We start from the raw sequence: 23,099 nt of genomic DNA on the forward strand, positions 1-23,099 counted from the left end.
GTCCCCTGTTACACCTCTACACAGTCACAGGGCTCTGTGCAGCAGCTGTGCAAACTTTAGCCTTCAGGATGATCAGCCCAGCTCCCTTCCCCAGCCAATGCCCATTTAAAAAGCAAAAGGCCAAGAGGGATAGTTGCTGAGCCTTTCCCTGCCAGGGAACTCAGATAAGCAATACCTTGTCTCCCCGAGTGCCCTTTTCTCCTCTTTCTCCTTGCAGACCCTAAAAAATAAAAGAAAAATAAAGAAATTTTAAAAGTCATCTTCCAACATAGTCCATATTTTCCTCTTTAAAGCAGGAAAGAGTCCATTCATTAACCCCTGGGGCAGTCTCTGGCAGTGCTTCATTTAGCACCAAGTGACCAAACACAGCATTATTTGATAGGGCTGTTCCTTAACTGAGCAAATTCCACCCCAATGGTGCAAAATGTCTTGGTGGTGGAGACATCTAACAGTCACCACTGACAGCATGGCATAACCCCAGACCACTGGCCTCAACTAAGCCCTGAATGAGAGGAAAAGTCTACTGAAGTGAATTTGGCCTACACAATTCTGCACTTCAGAGAGAGGGGCAGTGGTTTGTTGGGAAGGGACGGCCTCCACCTCACTCGGATGGGAAAGAAACTCTTCTCGGCCAGAATGGCTGACCTGCTTGACAGGGCTTTAAACTAAGATTGTCGGGGGGACGGGCGGACAATCACCAATGCAAGTCCAGGAAGTGACAACCACAGAATCAGCAGATCAGGGAACGCAAGGAAACTCACTCCTACCCTAGCCCAAAGACAGGACTCTTCTAAGAGCACAGGGAAGCCCAGAGTTTCCGATGGCAGGCTTAGCTACCTGTACACAAATACCAGGAGGATGGGGAACAAAGAGGAGGAACTGGCCCTTCTGCTAAGCAAAAATAAATACAACCTCATAGGGATAACGGAGATCTGGTGGGACTCCACCTATGATTGGATCACAGGTATAGATGGCTATACCTTGTACAGGAGGGTTCGTGTTGCAAGAAAGGGCAGGGCTGTAGCTCTCTATGTGAAGGCGCAGTACACTTCCCTACAGGCAGAGATTTGCACCCGAGGACGGCAACTCGAGACCCTCTGGGTTTGGATATGGGGAGAAAGTAGTGAAGAGGGGTATAACCGTAGGAGTCTATTACAGACCTCCTAACCAGGAAGAAGAGCTTGACCATGAATTTGCTAGGAAACTGGCAGAAGCTGCACACCCTTAGTGCGTGGTTGTCTTGAGTGACTTCAACCACCCTGACATCTCATCGGAAGAGCATACAGCCAAATCTGATCAGTTGTGATGTTTTTTTTACGTGCATTGACAAGCTCTATTTGACTCAAGAAGTCTACGGGTCAACAAGAGGCAACGAGCTGCTGGATCTGGTACTAGCCAAAGAGGATGATCTAGTGAGTGACCTGAGGATCGAAGGGAAGATTCGTTACAGGATCATGAGTTGATCACTTTTTCTATACATCACAAAGCTGGCAAATTTGTCAGCAACACAGAAACCCTCAACTTTAGGAAAGCTGACTTTCACAAGCTCAAGAAATTGGTTGTCAAGGCCCTGAGAGACTGCGATCTGACATGATGAGTGGTCGTTCCTTAAGGACACAATCCTAAAAACACAAGGGAAGTCCATTCTGGCCCATGGGAAAGATAGTAAAAGGGCTCAGAGACCCCCTTGGCTCAACAGGGAACTCATGGAGCTCCTGAATCTGAAAGGAGGTGCTTATAAGGAATGGAAGTTGGGAAATACCACTAAGAAGGATTATGTAACACTGGCCTGCACCTGTAGGGAGAGGACCAGAAAAGCTAAGACTCAAACTGAACTCAAACTGGCTACAGAAATCAAGGACAATAAAAAAGTCCTTCAAGAAAAAGCCAACGGCAACATTGGATCCTTGCTGAACCAAATGGGGCAGCTGACAACCAACGCACCGGACAAAGCTAATCTCCTCAATGATTACTTTGCATCCATTTTCCACCAGCCCAAGGGGATCACCCTGCCTAACAGGATGCAGGATTACCAAGGTAAGGGTGACTATATGCCTACAATTGGTTAAGGCCTTGTGAGAAAACAGTTTGAGAGGCAGGACATCCACAAGTCAGCTGGCCCCGATGGAATGCACCCAAGAGTGCTAAAAGAGTTGGCTGACATCATAGCACAACCAACGGCAAGGATATTTGAGAACTCATGGCACTTGGGAGATGTTCCAGAACATTGGAAGAGGGCCAAAGTGGTGCCCATCTTCAAGAAAGGAAGGAAGGAAGAATCAGGGGACTACAGGCCAATCAGTTGGACCTCAATCCCTGGAAAGATCTTGGAAAAAAATCAAAGAACCCATCAACAACAGACTAACAGAAGGCAGCACTCTGAGAGCTAGCCAACATAGCTTCATGGGGGGTAGGTCTTTCCTGACCAACCTCCTTTCCTTCTATGACCAGGCAACGCATCACCTGGACAATGGAGAAAAGGTTGATGCCATATATCTGGATTTTTAAAAAAAGCTTTTGACTTGGTCTCCCATGATGTGCTCATGGCAAAATTGAGGAGCTGTGGCCTCGACAAACTTACGGTCTGATGGCTGGGGAACTGGCTCTGTGGTCAGACCCAGAGAGTGACAGTCAATGGGACCGAGTCAACATGGAGCATGGTGAGCAGTGGCATCCCCCAGGGTTCAGTACTCAGACCAGTACTCCTTAATATATTCATAAATGGTCTGGATTCAGGTGTCAGAACAGACTGGCTAAGTTCATAGATGACACCAAATTATGGGGAAGTGATGTCATGCTACAGGATAGGCTGGCGATTCAGGTCAACCTGGACAGGCTCGCAAGGTGGGTGGATCAAAACCTGACGGCATTCAACACAGAGAAATGCAAGGTGCTCCACATTGGGAGAAAAAACCCACATCATACTCAAATGCTTGGCAGTGCTATGCTCACAAGCACCATGACCGAAAGAGACTTGGGGGTCATGACTGACCACAAGATGAACATGAGCCACCAATGCAATGCTGCAGCTGGCAAAGCAAATAAAACTCTGGCTTTCATCTACCGATGCATCTCAAGCAAGACCCAAGAAGTCATCCTCCCACTTTACTTGGCCTTGGTGAGACCACAGCTAGAGTACTGCATCCAGTTCTGGGCTCCACACTTCAGAAAGGATGTGGATAAGCTTAAAAGATCCCAGAAGAGATACATACACATGATCAGAGGTCAAGAGAACAGGCCTCATGAAGACAGGCTGAGAGGCATGGGACTCTTCAGCCTGGAGACATGCAGACTCAGGGGGTAACTTGGTGACAGCCTATAAGTACATAAGGGTGTGCATCAGGATCTGGGGGAACGCCTGTTCATCAGGGCACCCCAAGGAAAGACAAGGTCCAGTGGTCACAAACTGCTGGAAGACCGCTTTAGACTGGACAGAAGGAAAAACTTCGTTACCATCCGAGTCTCCAGAGTCTGGAATAGACTCACCCCAGAAGCGGTGCAAGCACCTACTCTGGATACCTTTAAGAAATGCTTGGATGCTGATCTTGCTGGGGTGATCTGACCCCACCTGACTTCCTGCCCCTTGGGCAGGGGGCTGGACCTGATGATCTCGTGAGGTCCCTTCCAGCCCTGATCTCTATGAAATCTATGAATTCAAACCACAGCCACGGGATTTGCTGCGACTTAGCTGACTGACAGACGCATTGAATCTTAGATGGGCTTTACCACTTCTGCAGAATCCGAATGATTAAATAAAACCCCGCTGCAACCAGACAAGTACACTCCGTCAGCAGAGGCCTGTCAGAAACTGCTAAGGTGTTAAATGTTTTCCGTTCTGGTGACTTTATATCTTAATACTTGGTCCATTTCTACATTTAAGCACAGCTGCCTTATCCAAAAAAATAATGGAAACTGCCTGCCTCCATTTATTTGGTCCAGAGGAAAAATTAGATGCTTCTTGAGCTGTTAAGATTCCAAGCCAGATGTGAGTATTATCGAACTCTGGACAAGCCCGTCCATCTCTGACAGTGTATTTGCGATCAAACTGTCCTCCTGGAAAAACATCTCACCTGCTATTGTCATGTCTGATAAAGTCACTTGTTTGCACTGCAGACTTCATAATGCAAAGACAATTGTTTGCTCCATACACACACACATATGTGTGTGTGTATATAGATATCTATATCTAGATAGATAGAGAGAGAGAGAGAGGGGGAGAGAGAGACAGAGATGTGTATATGTATGTAATTTAAATCTTATTTAAGTGAATCATCATATATAATTTTTATTTCTTCTTTTGCCTGCTACAGCCCAAGCTTGGACATCTTTTAGAAGTGCCATAAGATCTTTCTATCTGGGCAGGCATTCAGTAGACAAACCTAGACTGCAATGTTGTTTATTGGGTCTTTGTTTTATGTTGATATTCTCATTCCCTTTTAGCTTACTTTGTCCTCTTGTTTTTTAAGTTATTCTGTTCTCTGACAGTAAGCTGCCTGAACCTTTTTTGGGAAGGCCAGCAAATAAATCAAATAAATAAACTTCAATAGATAATTAATAAAGAAAGAATAAATAAACGAAATGAGTAAAAAATAAATAAATACATTAATAAATAAAATATTAATATATTTAAGAGACAAGCATGCCTAAAAGAAAAAGTCTCGCAAATGAGATAGACTAGAATCCTTGGAGTTCGCTTCCATAGCTCAACCTGGCCTCTGACATCAAAAGAGTTAAGAAGCAGGTAGGATTTTCGGTGTTCGTCCTTGGCAGCAGTGTATAATCACTAAGACCTGAAATACCCTCTGCAATTGCTTTCATTTATGAGACTGCCGGCACCACACGCTGTAGTGTTTTACAACAATCCCATGGGGTTATATGAAGAGTGAGGTCACAAATCTTGCTGGGCCACATTGGAACAATGGGTGCCTGTAGATGTGCAGAGACACTGCTCCCATGCATTGTAATTACAGCTCCTTGGAGCAGACGTCATTAATTGAGTCTGCTGGAGTGTGCTAATTAGCGTGCTCCAGTAGCCTTAACATCTCATGTATTCAGCATCCTCGCACTTCAAAATGGCAGTGGGGGTGCTTTAACTATAGCTCATCAAACAAGCCTTAGTTAAAGCACCCCTGCCACCATTTTGAGCACAGGACACTGCATACATGAGATGCTGCAGGTGCTTTAATTAGAGTGCATCACAGAGCTGCTCTAATTAACGTGCCCCCTGCCCCACCCACCCCTAGAGCACGTGTAAAGACACCCTATGAGAACAGAAGAGAAACCGTCCATCCAGTCTAATGCCTTTGGGCCAATGCCAAGTGCTTTAAAACAATTCATGATCTACCCCAGGCACCACAATACACCTAGTTGCGTCCAGTGGTGGAGATGTTCCCTGCCACACGGCCTTTGTGCCTTTATCCTAAGCGGGGTAACCGAAATTCTGTTCTTTGAGTTCCCATAGGAAGAATAACAGAGCAAACTTTGACAGCATCCCATTCTCCATAGCAATTACCACGCCACTTCCAAGAGCACACTGGGAGAGGTGAGAAATACGACTCTTCTCCAATGCTCTACCGTCTTGGGGCCTACCTGCTCGCTGCAGTGGCCGACCATATCTCCGTTCCTCGGTAACTATGCAAACCGGATGTCAGTTGGGTAATGAAAACAAGTGGGGTCGTTCTCAACAGACCCCAAGCAGCACTGAAGCCTGGCACTGAAAAGGCTCACAGGGATGGCTTGAGACACAGTGGAAAATACGCTCCTAACTTTCTTCAAGTGGGACCACGTGTGCAGTTGAGCCCTTTGTTGCGATGTGGCCAAGCACTGCTGTGCCTGATTTGCAGTCCTAGGGACCATCCAGGCAGGTCGTTTTTTGCTTTCAGACATTTTAGTAGTAATATTGTAGAGACCCTTGTCATGTCCCCCCCAGAAAGAACCCCTTCCTCGTATCCATTTCAATTCTAGTAGAAACCAGCCCTTATACAGCAGGTGGCACCCACCTGTGTTGCCTGGGGTTGTGAGTGTTAATGTTGCTGTTGCTTTCATCAAATGTTATCAATGCCCTGTTAGTGTTCAAGTTTTAGGAACTGCAATGCCAGCAAAAGTTGCAGCCAGGAGATCCCATCACGGATCTTGTATTAAAGAATGACTGCAAGCTCAGTTCAGTGGGAAAAATTTGGCCAGGTTTATTTCCTACAAGCACAGCCTTGACACATTTTCGCCTGACAAGTACATTAGACCAGAACTTAAGGCAGGAGTGGGTAAAATGCGGCCCGTGGGTTGCATTATATCTGGCCCGCGTGGCCCCTAAAAAATTTAGAAAATTAATATTTATCTGGCCCTGGCTGCCTGTCGTGAGGCACCGTGATGGCTTGCTAAAACTCAGTAAGTAGCCCTCCACCCAAAATAATTGCCCACCCCTGAGTTAAGGCATTTGTACCTGTGGCAAGGTACTTGGCACAACACCACACAGGCTGAAACCTGCACCTGCCCCAGGGTATAAAACTCACAACCCACTTGAAAAACCTAAGCCAGAAATGAGAAAGCTTTAAATGCACCAGCAGGTCGGGCATGCCATTTCAGTGTGCCAATGCACACACTACACCCAGGTACAGTTGCTCTAAAGTTTACTTTGAGTTGGATTTTGCTATGATAGGTCCAGTAGAAAAGCTGATAACTTAATACTTGTTTTATAACTTCTGGATGTGCTGTATATTCAATAAGGTGCCCCTATGGCTAAAATCCAGCACCCCAAATGGCTCTAAAATAACTTTGGGTAATAAAAATCAGGGGGTGGCACTGTCAGACTGGTCTATGATATAACATTGATGCCGTATAGTAGTGTCATAAGACACCAATCCAACAAATTGTTCGAATACTGCATTTTATGCAAATGAGTAACCCTGCCAAAAGTGCCTAGGCTCCCTAGTTATTTCTGTGGACTGTTCTATACTCATAAACTGAGCATATTTACCTGGGAATGGTCTATTTGCTTCTAGAGCCAAACTAAATTAATTCACTAAAGCATGGAATCCAGGAAGTTTCACCATAGAAATCCAAAGTGAGTCAGTGGTGCGGTAGACATCTCTAGACCATGCAACAAAGGGTTACCTATGCAGAACACCCCAAAAAAGTGGGGGAAGTTTCCAGATGGGAGGAGTGTTCTGCTGATAAAATATGATCAATGAACGATGACTTACAGGCGCTCCGACATAGCCTTTGATTCCCGGTGGGCCTGGTTTTCCTTCTGATCCCTGGTAAGAAGGAAGACACAGAAAGAGAGGTGAGGATCACAAATTGGGGTTATTTAAGAGAGAAGGCAATACACAAACTCATTCTGAAATTAAACCTGCCCTCCCTGGTCCAAGCACAGGTCCCTGACAGCTGGTTCATGTGCATTTAAGCATGAAATACCCAGAATGCTCTTCCACCCCCCTGCAGCTCCCATTTCCCATGTCCCATTTCGCTCCCTGGGCTCAGACCGTGGCACAGCTGCTGCTGCACCAGGTCCTTTTGCCCTTCTACCGCGTCCCCTACCCTTTCAAGGCAAACTCAAGCACGGAGATGTCTGCACGAGCTGCTTCCAAAGCTGCAAATGGGACCGATGATGTGATTTGGGCATTTCCCTATCTGCGCTCTGCCTCTCCCGGCTGGGCGAGATCAGTCATTCTGAACACAGAGCAAGTGAAATAAAACGCAGGCTGGGAAGACAGCCGGTCTGGGAGCCGAAGACGGGCGCCGGTGATAAAGGGAGCCTCAGAGCTCAGAGGAGCGTGCGCCATCCTTGTAGTCTCATGCTTGGCTGAAGAGTGACAGATGGGGTTAGGAACCTGTTCCCCAAATGGAAACTTAGGAAATAAAAGACCAGATTCTCAAGCTGCCCATCTCTTGGAGGTGCGGTGGGGGAGCCTGTTCTGATTCAATGATCCTGGAGCCCATTCTGCATTGACTGGTGAGGAGCCGTCTGCCGGGGAAGGCGAGCTGGAAGGCAGCAGGCTCTTCCCCACGTAGCACAACGCAGGGCAAACTGCAGCAGGGTCCGCTGCAAGGCCCAGCCACAGCACAATGCAAAGGAGTCTGGAGAGACAATGGACTCAAGTGTATCAAGAAGGCCCCGCTAGATCCTCGGTTTATCTGGTTGTTCCACATTGTGCTGTTTAAATACAGAATTTGTTTTGTTTGTTTCCTCCAGTTGTTGGACCCTCCAAACACTTAAGGCCTCCATTACTAAAAGAGTGAGTTTTTTTATCTGAAACGTAGCTGGACAGGATTTCAGCAATACTATGTGCCTGAGATTTCCAGATGAAATGAGGGCATATAAAAGCAGGCTGTGCTTGCAAGGGCCGCTCAGCAGGGTCAGGGGCTGTGGGGACCAAACTTCAGATGCAAATGGCCAGGAGGGTCTTGGCGTCACGAGCTCCACTTGCACTGTGACTCGCACCTAGTCACACTGTCATCCCAAAAAAGCTGTTAAATCTGGCCCTGGCAGGGGATGACATGGGCATGGGCCTGGGCATGGCCCTGCTGTGCCCAAGCAGTTTTGAGGAGAGAGATGATAATGTTTTATTTTGTTTTGCCAGAAGGGGATTTTTATTACAGAAAGCCAAAATACCAAAAGACAAGTACTATCCTGCTGTGGAGTAAAAAACTGCAGCAGTTCAGGTGTAGATGCTGCCCAGCTACCTGGGGCGCAAGGGTGCTTCAGTGCAGGGGCTGGCTGGTGGCTAATCCCACACTTAAACACCCTCATGCCCAAGCCAGCTCCACAGCTCTTGGAGCCAGGGGGAAGCAGTCCTGGGCTGGCAGGATGACCTCTGGGGCCCCCTGCCAGCCAGGGCTTCTCTGAACTGGCTCAGCATGCTGCAATCCCCGGTGCACATGTAAATGCATACCTGGGAGCAATAAACTCCAGTGCGATAATCACTGGAGTTTACTGTACTGCATTAATATGCATGTATAGATGCACTCACTGGTGAGCAAAATAATGAGGCAATAAGCTATTCTACCCACCACTTTTCAGGGGCACCCTTAGTTTGACACCAATAATAGAAGATCGGGTAAGAGTTTTATCACTGCACTGCAAGGCTCACTGCATCTTGGGACTAAAACACTAAATGCACTAAAATGATGCACTAAAACACTACTGAGCTGTCATCATCTTGACCTGACCATGCCGAGCCAGACAGAGGTACCCAGTGGTCTTCACCTCTGGTGGCTTTGTCACTAGTCTGAACACCTAGCATGGGAGACTTCGTTTTCTCTCTCGCCTCCTTCAAGTCTCCATTTCCTTCCCTGCCTTATTTCTTCTCTGCCGTAGCTCTTTTCTTACCTCCTGTGCAACAGGAGCCAGCTGAGTCTGTATGCTTTGCCACACTTCTCTGGGTCTAGACAAGCAGCTAAGAACAGCCGACTTACAAAGCCTGACACTAGTACAAGTGTGCCAAGTTTCTAAGTGCCCAAAGAGATCATATGCTGTGCCTGTCTTTCATTAGCAGGGAGGCTGCAAATAAGCCTCAGCATCAGAAAGCGAGTCGGCAGTTTTTATCTTCACTCTTCTTCCTTCTCCCCCTTTGCACGCGTTTTCCTTGTTTTGTCTTCAAGGAGTGAACAAGAGCAGCAAGTGCCCGGTCCATCTCAACTAACTACTTCTCTTTCCCCAGACAGGGCAGTTGATGCCAATTTAAACACCACCTACACGGCTGTCATGCAGGGAGGTTTCCTTATAAAAGCTTTCCACAGCTAAATGGAAAAGGAGTAAGGAAGGGAAGAAAAAAAAAAAGAAGAGGCCTTTACATACTATTTTAAATCCTACATGTTTTATCTGTTCTCCTCTCCCTTCGTTTTCAGTGCTACTAACAAAACATGACAAGGATTGTTAAAGGGGGTGATCTGCTATGGGATTAAGCAGGCTGAAGTCCCTGTATTCAAAGCCCCAAACTTGGCTGAACTCTTAAATGTTGTGCAGAGACAGTTGTGCTAGCACCGCTATTCTCTTGGCTGTTTTATTCAATTGAAGTTAACACAGCATGGTGCCTTCCTACTTCATTGCAGCTCTTTTTTACCATCCCTAAGCCACTGAAGACTCTGAGACTCTGCACTGGAATAGCAGGCGGCTGAGGGGGGCTGGGGTGGGCTGTGCGGGACAAGGGAGGCGCTGTACGGGCTGCCTGTCCCACCGTGGCCCCAATGCCGCAGCCTGGCCACCCCAACATGGATGCACCTTAACATTTTCCCATCAAAGCAGCTTGCCTTCCCCAAGACCTTATCTGTCCAAGCAGCTAACACTAGCGATGGCATGCTGAGGGCATGTCATTGTGGTAAGCCTCAATTAACAGCAATTTTGGGTACCTCTGGGCATTAAGTCCTCTTACCAGATGCCTGCAGTATCACTATTTGTGCTACTGAAGGATTCATACAATTCCCGAAGTCTGTAACAATTGCTCTGCACGTCTTGGAAGGAGAAAAAAAAATGCCTGTGATTGCCACAGAGGCAGCAGACTAGTAAATCCCTCGACCACACAGTTACACAGCTAGCTGGGTTTCCCAAACGGCACAGGCAGGTTGTGAAACTCTACGTGCCAGGCTACCTGACCGAGCCGGGTAGAAATGAAGACTGATGGACCCAGGACCAGCCGCGACCCCACTGATCAGAGAAACTGCAAGTTAGCGCTCCAGGGAGTCTGGAGCAGACCCCAGTGCTCTCAAAGTCATGGGACCGCTGCTCCGACTTCTTTTAAATAAAGATAAGTGATGTGACAAAAACCAATCATTGCAGCAGTAATAGGAGACATGACCTTTACAACTATCGACCTCTCCCTTCTTCACACACACACTTATTGGCTCTCCACTGATATATAAGCATAGCAAGGAACCGGTTAGTGGGTTTTGGAGCCGTAATTTGTATCTTAATGTGCTGTCAGCAAAAAAAAAAAAAAAAAATCGGTCCAGCTTCTTATAATAGCACAGCCCAGAATCCAGCCAAAGGACACTCTATCACGGGTGGTGCACTTTTGAAAAGAAATACACCTGTGGTGAAAGGAGAAGACTGCTTTATCTTTAGGCAGGGCAGCAGAGAGCAAGAGGCTGAAAGTCTGCTCATCTGCAATGGATGCTGGCATTGCCTTGTCCGAATGGATTTGCACTGTGCGTGGTAAGTGGCCACAGCAGCCATCACATAACCAGTCCTTCCCAGCCCATGGTGCCAAATGCACTGCAAAGATATAAAACACACTGACTTTTAGTCACACTGCCATTTATTAGTAGTATTATACTATACTATTACTATTATTATAGCAGTACTACAGGAGAGACCCACCAAATTGGAGTATTTATGCTAAAAAGTGCTATGGTAAGAGTCAGGCCTTGCAAATGCAGCCTACATAGGTAAAAAGACATGAAAGAAGAAAAACTGGAAGAGAAAGGAGCATTGTTATCTCCATTTTTACAGCTGGGAACCGAGGTGCACAGCTGATCAAAAAAAAGTCTCTGGCACAGTTAAAAACAAACCCCGCAGCTTCCTCCCAAGCTCCTAGTTCAAGATGCCAGGGATGTTACAAGGATTATAAATAAGAGATGAATGGAAACTATCCTTCCTGCACAGCCCGGTGCTCCTCAGTTCTGGGTTTCTTCCCTGCCAGCCCTTATGGCAGTGTGTCCAGCCTGGCTGATCCACCGACTACCCCAGTCCGCGTGCCGACAGCCTTCTGCACCTTTCTGGTGCTTTTGCTCTGAGTGTATCTGGTGACGGTGCTTCTCGCTGCGCTCCACCTGCACGGACCAGCTGGGCGCCTCTCCGCCTGTACCTTTCTGGGTACAGCTTCTCTCCTTGTTGTACACAATCTCCTGCTCAAGGGGACAATTGAGACTCACCCTCTGCCACTACTGGATTGCCCCCAAGGCCACTTTTCAGTTCCTTCTCTAGCTTCCTTTTACATAATGCAGAGAATGAGGCTTCTCTTCCATTACCTCTCTTAGAAAACTAGTGTCAGATTCAGGTATTTGCCCAAGAAGTTTGTGATGTTTTCCAACCTACATATTCCCCTTTCCCACTGTATCCTTTCATTTCTAGCCCTTTTTATTGCTTTTTAGCATCTGCATGGAAGATCCTAGATGTTCCCTCTGCACTACTCCAAATAACCCCTCATTGACTCCTGTGTGCTAGGGAAATGCAATTTATCAAATACTTGCCATTTTCACACTTCCCCTTGAGCACAACTATACTCACTATCTTCTCATTCAAGTTCTCTGCACCTTCCAGGATTGAGCCTTTTAAAAAGAAGTGTTCATAGTGCAATTAGGTATCTATAGCCGATTCAATACTGGAGCTACCCCTCGGACGAAGAGAGGGATCAGGCACGATGCAGAACTCATCGCTATATTTGGTTACCATGGCACGACTGAAAAGCATCCGGGATGAATGCAGAAGTGGGATTTCTGTATTACACAGCACATTGCAGAGCCCCAGCTGACCAGCATTAGGGTGACAAATGCATTTTGCTTGCCACCTGCTGCCAACTCCCACTGCAGATGAAGAGCATCTCAAGTCATTAGGAAATCTAGGCCTGGGTTACAAATGACTGAATTAAAATGCTTCCCAAGCTCCTCCTGTTCTCCCAGCCACAGCTGCCATTCATCTTCTGCAGAGCATGCTGTCATGTGGCTTCCTCAATGAGCCACTCTGTGCTGCTGGGTACAATCACTGCGCTTCTACCGCAGAGTCCCGGGTTCCCTGCCACTTATTTCCACCACCTTAATGCCGACCTGATGGGCTCATGAATGGGACCTATGGGAATTACAACAGTTGATACAATTTACCCATGCCAGCTATGGGCAGTTGGGAGAAGAGACTCTCCATGTTTCCAAGGCGGAGAAGCCTAATGATCCCTATCCACGTGGAAGGTGTTTGCCTGCTTCATGCATCCCCTCGGACTGAGCCAACTGGGAACTGAATTCCTTCTAGGAAGTACTGGGTGCATCTACACGAGACATCAAATGTGCAGCACATCAATTCTACTGCTCATCAGCCCATCATGGCACAAGTCATGCTATTGTGCTAATGCACAGAAGAATGAGTCTACCGTGCTTTAGTATCACTAAAAAGGTGTGTGCCAGTACTACCGCACAGTAGTGCCAGTCACCGTGCATCCAGTTAGTACCTTTTATAGCTACTGAATTTAATGTGCAGGATCTATGGTGCATTAATGCACATGTAGAGATGCCCACTGAGTATAATTCTGCTTCTACCAAAGGCAAAATTCCCACAGACATCAGTCGGGAAGCTCTGGTATCTGTTATTTCAGCCAGCTGATTTGCTCCTATCTTGTAGCGTATTGCATGATTTGTGTCTCTACAGCACAGCCTCATGGCCATGCTTATCTTGAACGTGGAAATGAAAGACTACAAGAAATGTCTCTCAGATCAAGGGGATCCGCTGTGCAAGGGGACTTGTCTTACCTGTAGACTGCATCTCTGTATTAAAGGATGGTGATGCTACCTGCTAATTTGATGCAAGTTCAGGGCTCTTTCTGCTCCCAGTTACAAGGGAACAACTGAACTGTGTCTGGACCTGGATAAGTCAGTGCAGAAACTGGCCAAAAACGAGTCCCTCCAGACCCAGATATGATCCTGATGCTGTGCTCAGGGGTGTTGCCATACCCAAACCAAAAGTGTTCTTTGGACTAAATACAGACGTGGCGTCAATAGGTTGGCAGAAGTTGCACATTGCCAAATCATTGTAATATGGTACAAACAGAGGCACCCAAAACTAGCCAAGGCTTCAAAATTGAGACCTCAGCTGCTGTATTTCCATTCCGTTATCTCTCTCTGCCCAAGGGAGGGTGTGAGCATTTACTGATATCTTAATAATGCTCCCAAGGCATCGAGGCTGATCACCATCCTAACACTTTGAGCTTATCCACAGGATTATCCAACAGACCAGGCATGCAAATATTATTGTCATTACAAGAGCAACATCAGGCAGTCCAAAGGCTGGATGGAGAGCTCACCTTAGGGCCCTCTGGACCAGGTAGTCCAATTTCTCCTGGCTGTCCTGGCTCCCCCTGTAAGCAAAAAGAACATGCATTAGTCCCTATGGGCACTTTTACATGCGCTCCAGGGGTGGTGCTTTAATTAGAGCAGCTCTCAGAGCATACTACAGGCTCGCAGAGCTGCTCCACTTAAAGTGTCTCCGCGCCTCATGTATCAGTATCCCTGCCCTTCAAAATGGGGCACTCGGATGAGCTTTAATTCAAGTGCCCCCACCGCCAGTTTGAAGCACAGGGATGCCGATATGCGAGATGCAGGAGCGCGGTGATGGCCAAGCGATAGCAGGCTCAATCAGTCGAGTCTGCTCCATAATTACAGTGCATCAGAGCCACCTCCGAGCTTGTGTACAGCCACCCTATGATTGCAAAGGGTCTGGATTTAAAGCACTCCTGGGCTTTACGCAGGGAAGGTGCCGAGGTTTACAATTCTGTATGTACGGGCAGCCCGAAATGCCTATCACGTGCTTTATCTCAAGGAGAAACCCAGTAAGAGCAGGCCGAAGCAGACAGCTAAAACATTCAGACATTCATTTGCTCTTTCAAGGCAGTGACTGAAGCAATAAGATGCCAGCTCTCTCATCCCCATCAACTAGGGGCTATTGTGGCCTGGGTCTCTGAAGGCTGAACTCTTAATCTAGCCTTTACACATTGGCCCAATTGCCGCAGGACAACGGGTGGCTCCAAGGCTGACTCACCCTTTCGCTACTCCACATTAGTGCTGTTTCTGTCAGGAGGAAGCGGTACTGATGCTGGAAGGGGTTGTGAGAGGGTATTATGTCCTGCGACTGGAGTAATGCATCTCAGCATGTGGTGCAGGGGGCAGACTTGGCTGAACCCTTGCGCGCAGCACGGGAGGGAAGGGAAGTAAGAGGGCCTTCTGCTTTTCACCCCTACCCCACCACTGTTTGGGCACATTTACACTCCCAAAGGATTCATTTAGCTTTGTTGGCTGCAGCGACCAGGAGCTAAACAGCTAATGGGCCCCAGTCTGGGGAACAGCAAATAGGGAGAGAGGCAAATCCTACAGACCAGTGGGGTGACCAAGATTTCATAGATTTCATAGACATCAGGGCTGGAAGGGACCTCGGGGGATCATCGAGTCCAGCCCCCTGCCCCAAGGGCAGGAAGTCAGCTGGGGTCAAAGGATCCCAGCAAGTTGCAAGCGCTTCTTGAGAGGGAGAGTACAAGGAGCCGGTGGTTGAAGACAAGGGTTGGTGTGTGAGACCCACCAGGTAATACTAAAACACAAAGAGGAAGTTTAAAAAAAAAACAGCAAGCTTCGCTGGGTGATAAAAGACACCCTCTTCTCTCGGCTGCATTTAGGCTCACAGCATTTTAGCTCAACCCTTCATTTCCACGCTGCAAAGCCTGCAGCAGCTCTCCTAAGCGCTTAGCAGGGACTGTGTCACCAAGCGGACTCCCAGCCCCTGTCGTTGTGGCATTTGCTTCCCCCTGGCCAGGTGCTGCAGCATCACGCCATCCCTGCTCCCCAAATCCACCAGCGGATAGCCCCTCTCCCGGTGTGAGGCAGGTGGCGGCAGCGTCGAGCCAACACAGCAGCAGCCAGTCCCACCGCGCAGCCTGCCAGGCTGTCCTCTCTCCTCGCTTAATGAATTGCAATGGATCTGCCCCTGGAGTCTCTCCCCACGGTTAATCCATAAGAAGTCCACAGTCTTTGCAAGCGTGTTAGGGAGAACGCTGAGGTTATTAACCTCCTGTCATTTGTTTCTGTTGCTCCTCAAATGGTCATGCAATTCCCCCAGACATGTCCCACTCAATACACATTGATTTCCATTGCCCGGCTGACGCTGAAAGGAAAGAATTACAAAGAGGGAACGAAAAAGCTTACGGTTTCTCCTTTTGCTCCTTCCCTCCCAGGGTGGCCAGGTGAGCCCAGGGACCCCTGGAACAACAGAACCATCAGCAGCATAATATTAACATTAGCTGAAAGCACAAGGACATGAGTACCGCAGTAAGGCAAGAATAAGCAAGAGGGAAATCACTGAAACCCAAACATCTATTATTTACTGTCTCCAGAGAACCCAGTGCTGACATGCAGGCGCTGTAGCCAAGCAGATGGGCTGCTAACGAGCCTAAGAGCTCCTGTCCACTTAACTGATTTAAAAATAAAATAATGCAAACTCTCAGGAGATCACCGTCTATATAACCTTGTGAACGTGTTATTGGCAGCCCCTGCCCACCCCTCTGTCACCACTCCATTGTACTCCTGTTGCCTCTCCTCCCTAAACGGGGTCTTTGAAGCAAGGATCAATTTTCGCTACATACTTGTACAGCATCCAACACAAAGCTGAAGAGCCTCTAGGCACCGCTGCCGCACAAACGCACAATAAGCTGAGCCTAAGACAAACAAAGACATCTCGGAAACTTTAGATGAGACAACTTCCCTGAAATGTCCTAGGGGAAATGAGCGCCATACAATTGGAGAAAGGTTGGGGGTGGTGGGGGGAATAAAAAATAGTCCCAGGCAACTGAGAAGCACGCATATTTTCATGTTAATGTGCATCTTTAACATGTATTTTAAGCTGCCAGAACCCAAGGGCGTATAGCATCATTATGACTCAAATGGCGCTGTTGAAATCCAGAGGAGAGACAGTTTTTGTCCGGCAGGACTAACAGGGTGGGTATACACGTGACAGGGGTATAATCTCCAGGGTTTCATTTTATGCACCATAAACTGAAACGGTGGGTTTTTTAACTGAATTAATAAGGCAATTGTTCTGCTGCAAAGGACACAGAAAAACCACAGGTATGGACTTCTATTTGAAATCTCCAGGTTTATCTTGAGAATCACGTTCACAAACCTATCAGTGCTAACGTTGTGTGGCACTGAAAGGATCGCAAGCCACCCCAGGGGGCTAGCTGCCCTGATTAAGAATCATTGACTTAGGAAAATGTGACTTGAAGCTAATCCAGTGGTTGATCCGGGATAATAATGTTCAGAAGGGGCTGCCGTTTTAGTAGGAAAAAAATACATCTTGTTCCCAAAGCGATTTCCTCTAGACAGTAGAGCAGACGAGCTCACCTTGCCGTTTCAGTCACCAAAGATGCTTCGAACCAAGACATTTAAAGTACCAGCAACACCAGGTGACAAAACTGCCGGACGAAAGGACTGCAGGCACCAGCAGTTTGAAGAGGCCCACAGCAGCTCGAGAAAATCACACTGAAGACAGATCACAGCTTACTCTGAATACGATGCGTCTTACAAGCAGAAGCAAATGTGATATACCAGGAAGCACGGGAGGAAGACAGAAATAATGATGCAGGTACTCACTAGGATTCCCTTGAGGCGTCTGTGCTGAAATTTTGGGGGTGCACATGGCAAGAACCTCCACAAAGACCGTATGAGAGCACCAGGGTGCAGACTGCAAGGTGCACGTATCTCACAATGAGCAGGCACCAAAAGTGGCAGATCGTTTTCCTCTTCTGGACTCCGCAATTATGGATAGGCACGTATCCATGAGCGAATCGATGCCCGCGTGACATGTGCATGCTTCGGGTGGTATGACTTTTATGGTGCCCAGTAAAGTGCCATTCTCATCACTGCTCTACTACCAATGGCCTTACCCCTTTCCAGTCCTCCTTAGGTGATGAACCATATGTTTGGATCCAAAAAAAAAAATAGTTTCCAGCCATGATATTAGCTTCTTCTTCAGTGTCAGCGAACCAATTAAGGCAAGAGAAAAAAACTCCCGAACAGCTGCTCACTTCTAAACGTCAATGTAGGCTGAACCTTCCTAGACACATGCATATATGATTGCTCTTCACCCTATTTCAGAGCAGGAAGTGGCAAAGACTAGCAAGTGCCCTGTTCTCCTGCAGATTCAGGTGGTCTATCAAGTGCACCCCTACTCTGCCTTCTGCCAGAGATGTCTGTGTTAACATGTATAACCAGGAGATTTGGATAACTTAATGGCAGAGGTTGACGTGCCATTTCAAACAGACTTACCTTTTCTCCTTTTTCACCCTTCAATCCAGAAAAGCCCCTGGGCCCTTCTTCACCCTAAAATACAAGTACAGACATCAAACCTCGGCATGAAAGGCAGTATTGTTCTACATCGGACGGGTGACATGAGGTTCACCTAAAGCTGCTCTACACTTGCCATTGCAAAACACTGTTTCGAGCTGCTTGTTACTTGCCAAATTTGAACTATTCAACCTAAAATTGTCCATGCCCAGTACATGCCTTTAGGCTGAATTTTTTGGAAAGTTTCGCTAAAAAAGCTCTGGCTGTTTCCAAGAATGAGATTAAGGGAAAATACATAGTTTTGTTCCGTGGGGGGGAAAAAAAGTCTTACAGTTGTATAATTGCCTTCTTAGGAAGCTCTAATGCTTCCCACCTTCAAAGGGAGGACTTTAAATTTAGTGGTGGAGAGAGGAGGCTTCCTTTGTGTCAAAGATTTGCGTTTTGCTATTTCTATGAACATCTGCCCACAGCTGGCCAAGTGGTGGCCTCTGATACACCTAGTTTTGCATATGGGCTATGGAGACTTATCAAAGTTAGACAAGTCCATGCTCTAAAGATCCTATCTTCACCCAGGATGCTTCAACGCAGGCATCCTAAACTGCTTGTGCCCTGTAACCACCAGATGGTCCTCTCTCAAAGACTGGAAGAAACCCCTAAACCCCTAAGTCTCACCATTCTTTTGCTGTCGGTCATGAGCTCAAAACCCAAGATCAGCAAAATGTGGGCCTCATGGCCCTTTAGCAATTGGCTCACATGGAAGATAATAACCCTCTACTGCTACCAGGTGCAGCTCCGCTAGCAGAGATCTCTGCTGTAAACCTAAAGGTTTTCACACTGCTGCTAAATCATACTGGGTTGTGATATGGTTCTCTGTAAAAGATTTTCTTTTCTTTTTTTCAGTGTACTTTTAAAATGCCTAGGAAATTGCATGCAAAAACTGCAAGAAAACATTGCATTGTTAAACCAGGCTTTTAAAAATTAAGAAATTACAGAATCAAGCATATATTACTGGATATAACTGTCTGTGAGCACACACACGCTCACTACACATAAACAGATCAATCGGGGGGGCAGTTTGTGCCACCCATACTCACACTGCTACTTATTTACTGCATGGGTTGCCCCATTGCCTTTAACAGGTATTTTTGGAGGGGTACACTTCTACTCAATGGCATAAACATGACCACCCTTGGCTATAACTGATAGGCAGATTTGGCACTTAGAGGTTAATGAAAACCTGAGAGCTGGAAAGCATCTATAGTAGATATGCATATGAAAGTCACTAGGTACTTTTATAATCACATTTTTTGCTAACTGACCCTTTCAACCAAGCCCTCAGTTTGGAGCTTCCAATGAAGACAGTGGCAAAATCAGATCTGCCCTACCTGAATAGTTCCCCAATGAGATAGAAAACCCATCAAAGGACTACTCTGATTTTCAGCACAACTATTTGCTCAGTGAGACCTATATAACATGAAGGAATGGTGGCTTCCTGACATAAAGCTGTCAACACAGGTAAAAATGCAGTTCTTCCCTTTCTCACTCTTTGTTTCCATTGCAGAACAGTCAGGATAAAATCCCTCTTTCCTCACTAATTGCCTCCCCGATGGAGCAACAGTAGTGTGGATGAGCAAGTGAGTCCTCACATCACCCACACAAGCAGCAGACAGCCTAGATGCACCCAAATCCTCCCACTCCCGTTCCTCGTCCCAGAAACAAGCTCGCATTGGCCCTTAAGACAACAGGGTCTTGAGCCATGTCACTGGAAAAAGGAGCAAAAAGCTATGAGGGGATTGTGGAGGAAAAGACCAGTCAAATACTACACATTTGAATAGGAAGCCACTCCTGAATCCTACCTAGCACCATAAAGTCACAGCTCAGAGACTTATCATGTTTTCCCTTTTCATCAGTGCCTCATCAACCCTGGCTAGGTGCTTTCTGCCTCCGCAGAGCACAGTAACTCACCTGGACAAGTCAAGCGATAGATCACAGCAGCTGCTTGTGCGTCAGTAAAAACACACAGGCGGATCGCAGAGCTCGGTTCCAAGGTGTGCTTCAGCAAAGTAAAGGCTTTAACCTCTGAGACTGAACAGCGGGAAGGAACGAGACCACAAAGCAACGAGGTCTGGTGCTTATGTAAAAGTTGAGCCTGTACAGATAGAGTCAAGGGCAGATCCCAGATGGGGTGGGTCACAATCTGGCAGCTTCACTCCCCCCCAGACACCTAGGTCCCCTGCAGTGTCTAGGCATGGCTAGAACGGGACATCCAGAGGGACCAGCTAAGGAGCAGGTAAAGAAGGGGGACCTGCCTACTGCTGTTCCCAGCATGAAACCCCAGCAATGCTCCTGCCCTCTCCAGACAGAGGCTATGGGGAGCAACGGCACATGGTGCCGGGTTCCTGCTCCCACCCCTTCCAGCATGTTTCCCCCAGTGGCTCTAGCTGCAGGAAGCAGCTCTGCAGAGGACCAGGCAGGGCTGGTGTACGATCCCCCACTTCCAGCACCTGCTGCAAGAGTGAGAGAGGAGTAATGCACCCCTAACAGATGCAGTGGGGCCAGCAAAAGTTAGATGCAGCTATGGTTGCGAGGGGGGAGGAGTCACTTTGGAAACTACTGGAGTATCCAAATACTCTTCTGACTACAAACTGCATCTCCACCAGATAACAATACCATTATACCATAAAACTCCCCAAAACGTCCCAATTACTGCCTCATTACAGTAATTTTAGGCAGTTCCTGGAGCTCTTAACCCCTGGATGGTCCACACATTAACACCCTGAAACTAGTTTTAAACACACTTTAGGCAGCTTAAAGTTATGCCACTCTAGGGCTGGTTTATCTCTGGTCCATGTTACCCAGCTCATGTTCCATTAATGTGTGGCCACTCCCCATAGATGAGCCACCCAAGTTGAAGTCCTCCAGCATCCCAGGATGCAGTGTCCCCTCCACCACCTTCCTGCTCTGTGTGGACAACTTTTCCACCTCCTGAACTCTACTGCCAAGGGAGCAGTTCTGGCACCAAGCCAACTCCTCCTCCCAAACCTGGGGCCGCAACTCCATGCAAACAGCCTACAGAGCATATGCCAGCTAGCCAGGGCACAGGGCACAGACAAGTCAAGGAGTGGGATCTAGCAGGGGTGGGCATGAGGGAAACAAGGCAGGAGGCTGGACCGGGTCCCCATGAGCTGGGGTTTCCTTTCTGGGGCAGGGTCAGTAGCCCTCCCAAAAGCACCTTTCCTCACCACTTCAAGGCACCCCCAGCAGCACGATCAGGACCCCCACATCCCAATTTATTGGAACACAAGACATTCTTCCCCCCCTCATTTCCTTTCCACCTCCCAGTTCATTACCTGCCCTCATCCCATTAACTTTCCACCTCCTAGCATCATGTTCCCACCATACCCCAACCCATTTTTCAGGCACCCGCACCCAGAGCAGGGAAGAAGCCTGCCCTGACTCACCCTGTCATGGCATCTCAGTTGTAGCTCCCAGTCTGGCCCCTGCTCACCAGCCCTCTATTGGCAAGTCGCAGCTGCACAGGTGAGGGACAGTCAGGGAAGGTTTTTAGCCTTAAGGTGTGACTGCTGCAAACTCGAGCTAGCCCTAACACTGAACAACATTTGAGCAGCTCCAAGTGCAATGTGTAAAAGGCCTTCAGTGAATGGCAGAGCAGAAGAGAATTTGGGGGGACCTGAGATAGCAGCTTCAGCAATTAAACCCAGCTAGAAGGCAGGTGGCTTCACTGTATCCTGGCCCCTTCTGGAATCACTGGTGGAGCTGCGCCGTGCTTTCTGTTGGACTTGATCCCTCCCATTACCGACCACTGCTTGTTTATATCTTTGTCTACGTTGCTTAAGCAGTAGCACTCAATTAAACCTTTTCACCTGGGTTAGAGGGCAGGCAGACATGCTGATTAGCTTCTACAAAAATATTTGTAGAAGGGAAATGCCTTGTCTGCAAGCTGTGATCTGATCTACAGTACCTAGTGGATGGGACTTGGCAAACCACTGTCTGTCATGCAGAGATGGAAATTACCAGGGAAGAGAGGACGCTTGGAAACCAAAGTCCCAGGTCCGTATAACTGCACTGGCAATAGGGACAACATTACTATGCTGCTGCTTCTATGGTGCAGGTGAGGCACATAAAACTCGGCAGGCTTTTTTTTTTTTTTTAATTGCTGTTCACTTGAATAAGAGTAATGCTTAGAGGGTGCATCTACATGAGACACTAAATGTGCAGTAGACTAATTCTACTGTGCATTAGTGCATCATGACAAAAGCCGTGCTATTGTGCTAATGCACAGTACAATCAGTTTACTGTGCATCAGCATCGCTGAAAAGGCATACGCTGGTGGTACTGCACACTAGCACCAGTTACTGAGTACTAAACTTAATGTGCAGTAACTACAGTGCATTAATGCATGTGTAGACATGCCCAGAGAGTCCTCAATGAAGTCATAGTGCTGGGTACTGTATATATACACATAATAAAAAACAGTCACAGCACCTGGAAGCCTATAATTTCAGTTTAACAGCAGCAAAAACTGTGGGTATAAAGAAGAAACAAAGGAATGGAAGAGGAGGGGAAGAGTAATACACTTCCTACCCATCCCCCATGCTAACTAGGCATACAGCTTATGCACAAGTGTTTGCTGATGGTGTATAAGTATACCAAATATCTCAGCAGCATTAGTTCCAGCTTGCCACCTAAGTCTACAGGTACCTATAGTTTGACAGGAATTCCTATCCCGAGAAATTTGCAGTGTATATGAGAAAAATGCAAACGAGGGAGAGAAATCCAAGGAAAAAGACACCCATAAGCTATGTCGAGTGAATATGGCACTTTGGAGAGTTTTCCTGCTCCACACCTAAAATATTGGACAGCACAGCGATTTTGACAATGGCATGATATTTTGCCAGCACAGGTATGCAGGTTAAAGTCGTTCAGATGCTGCAATATCGGGGGGGACATGTTTTAGCTGGTGAAGGGTATTTCGTTTGGGGAATGAACTGGAACAGTACAAGCAAAAGTCCTTTTTCATTGGCATAATTCACCCCAGCACCAAGAGTGTG

The 23,099-nt window shown here is 47.3% G+C and overlaps 1 protein-coding gene across 4 annotated transcripts in view; it reads right to left on the reverse strand.

Moving 5' to 3' along the window:
- COL22A1 (collagen type XXII alpha 1 chain) overlaps positions 1-23,099 on the reverse strand; it is a 316,497-nt gene that overhangs the window by 128,651 nt on the left and 164,747 nt on the right. For all 4 annotated transcript variants that reach the window (XM_090040702.1, XM_090040701.1, XM_090040704.1 and 1 more), the window contains 5 exons: positions 18,010-18,063; positions 15,892-15,945; positions 14,004-14,057; positions 7,200-7,253; positions 176-220 (listed from right to left, as the gene is read on the reverse strand). In XM_090040702.1, coding sequence (XP_089896828.1) covers positions 176-220; positions 7,200-7,253; positions 14,004-14,057; positions 15,892-15,945; positions 18,010-18,063 — 261 coding nt within the window. The remainder of the gene's footprint in view (positions 1-175; positions 221-7,199; positions 7,254-14,003; positions 14,058-15,891; positions 15,946-18,009; positions 18,064-23,099) is intronic.

This window comes from Crocodylus siamensis, chromosome 3, assembly GCF_052110815.1.
Source record: "Crocodylus siamensis isolate JL-2025a chromosome 3, ASM5211081v1, whole genome shotgun sequence".
NCBI classification, from domain to species: Eukaryota; Metazoa; Chordata; order Crocodylia; family Crocodylidae; genus Crocodylus; species Crocodylus siamensis.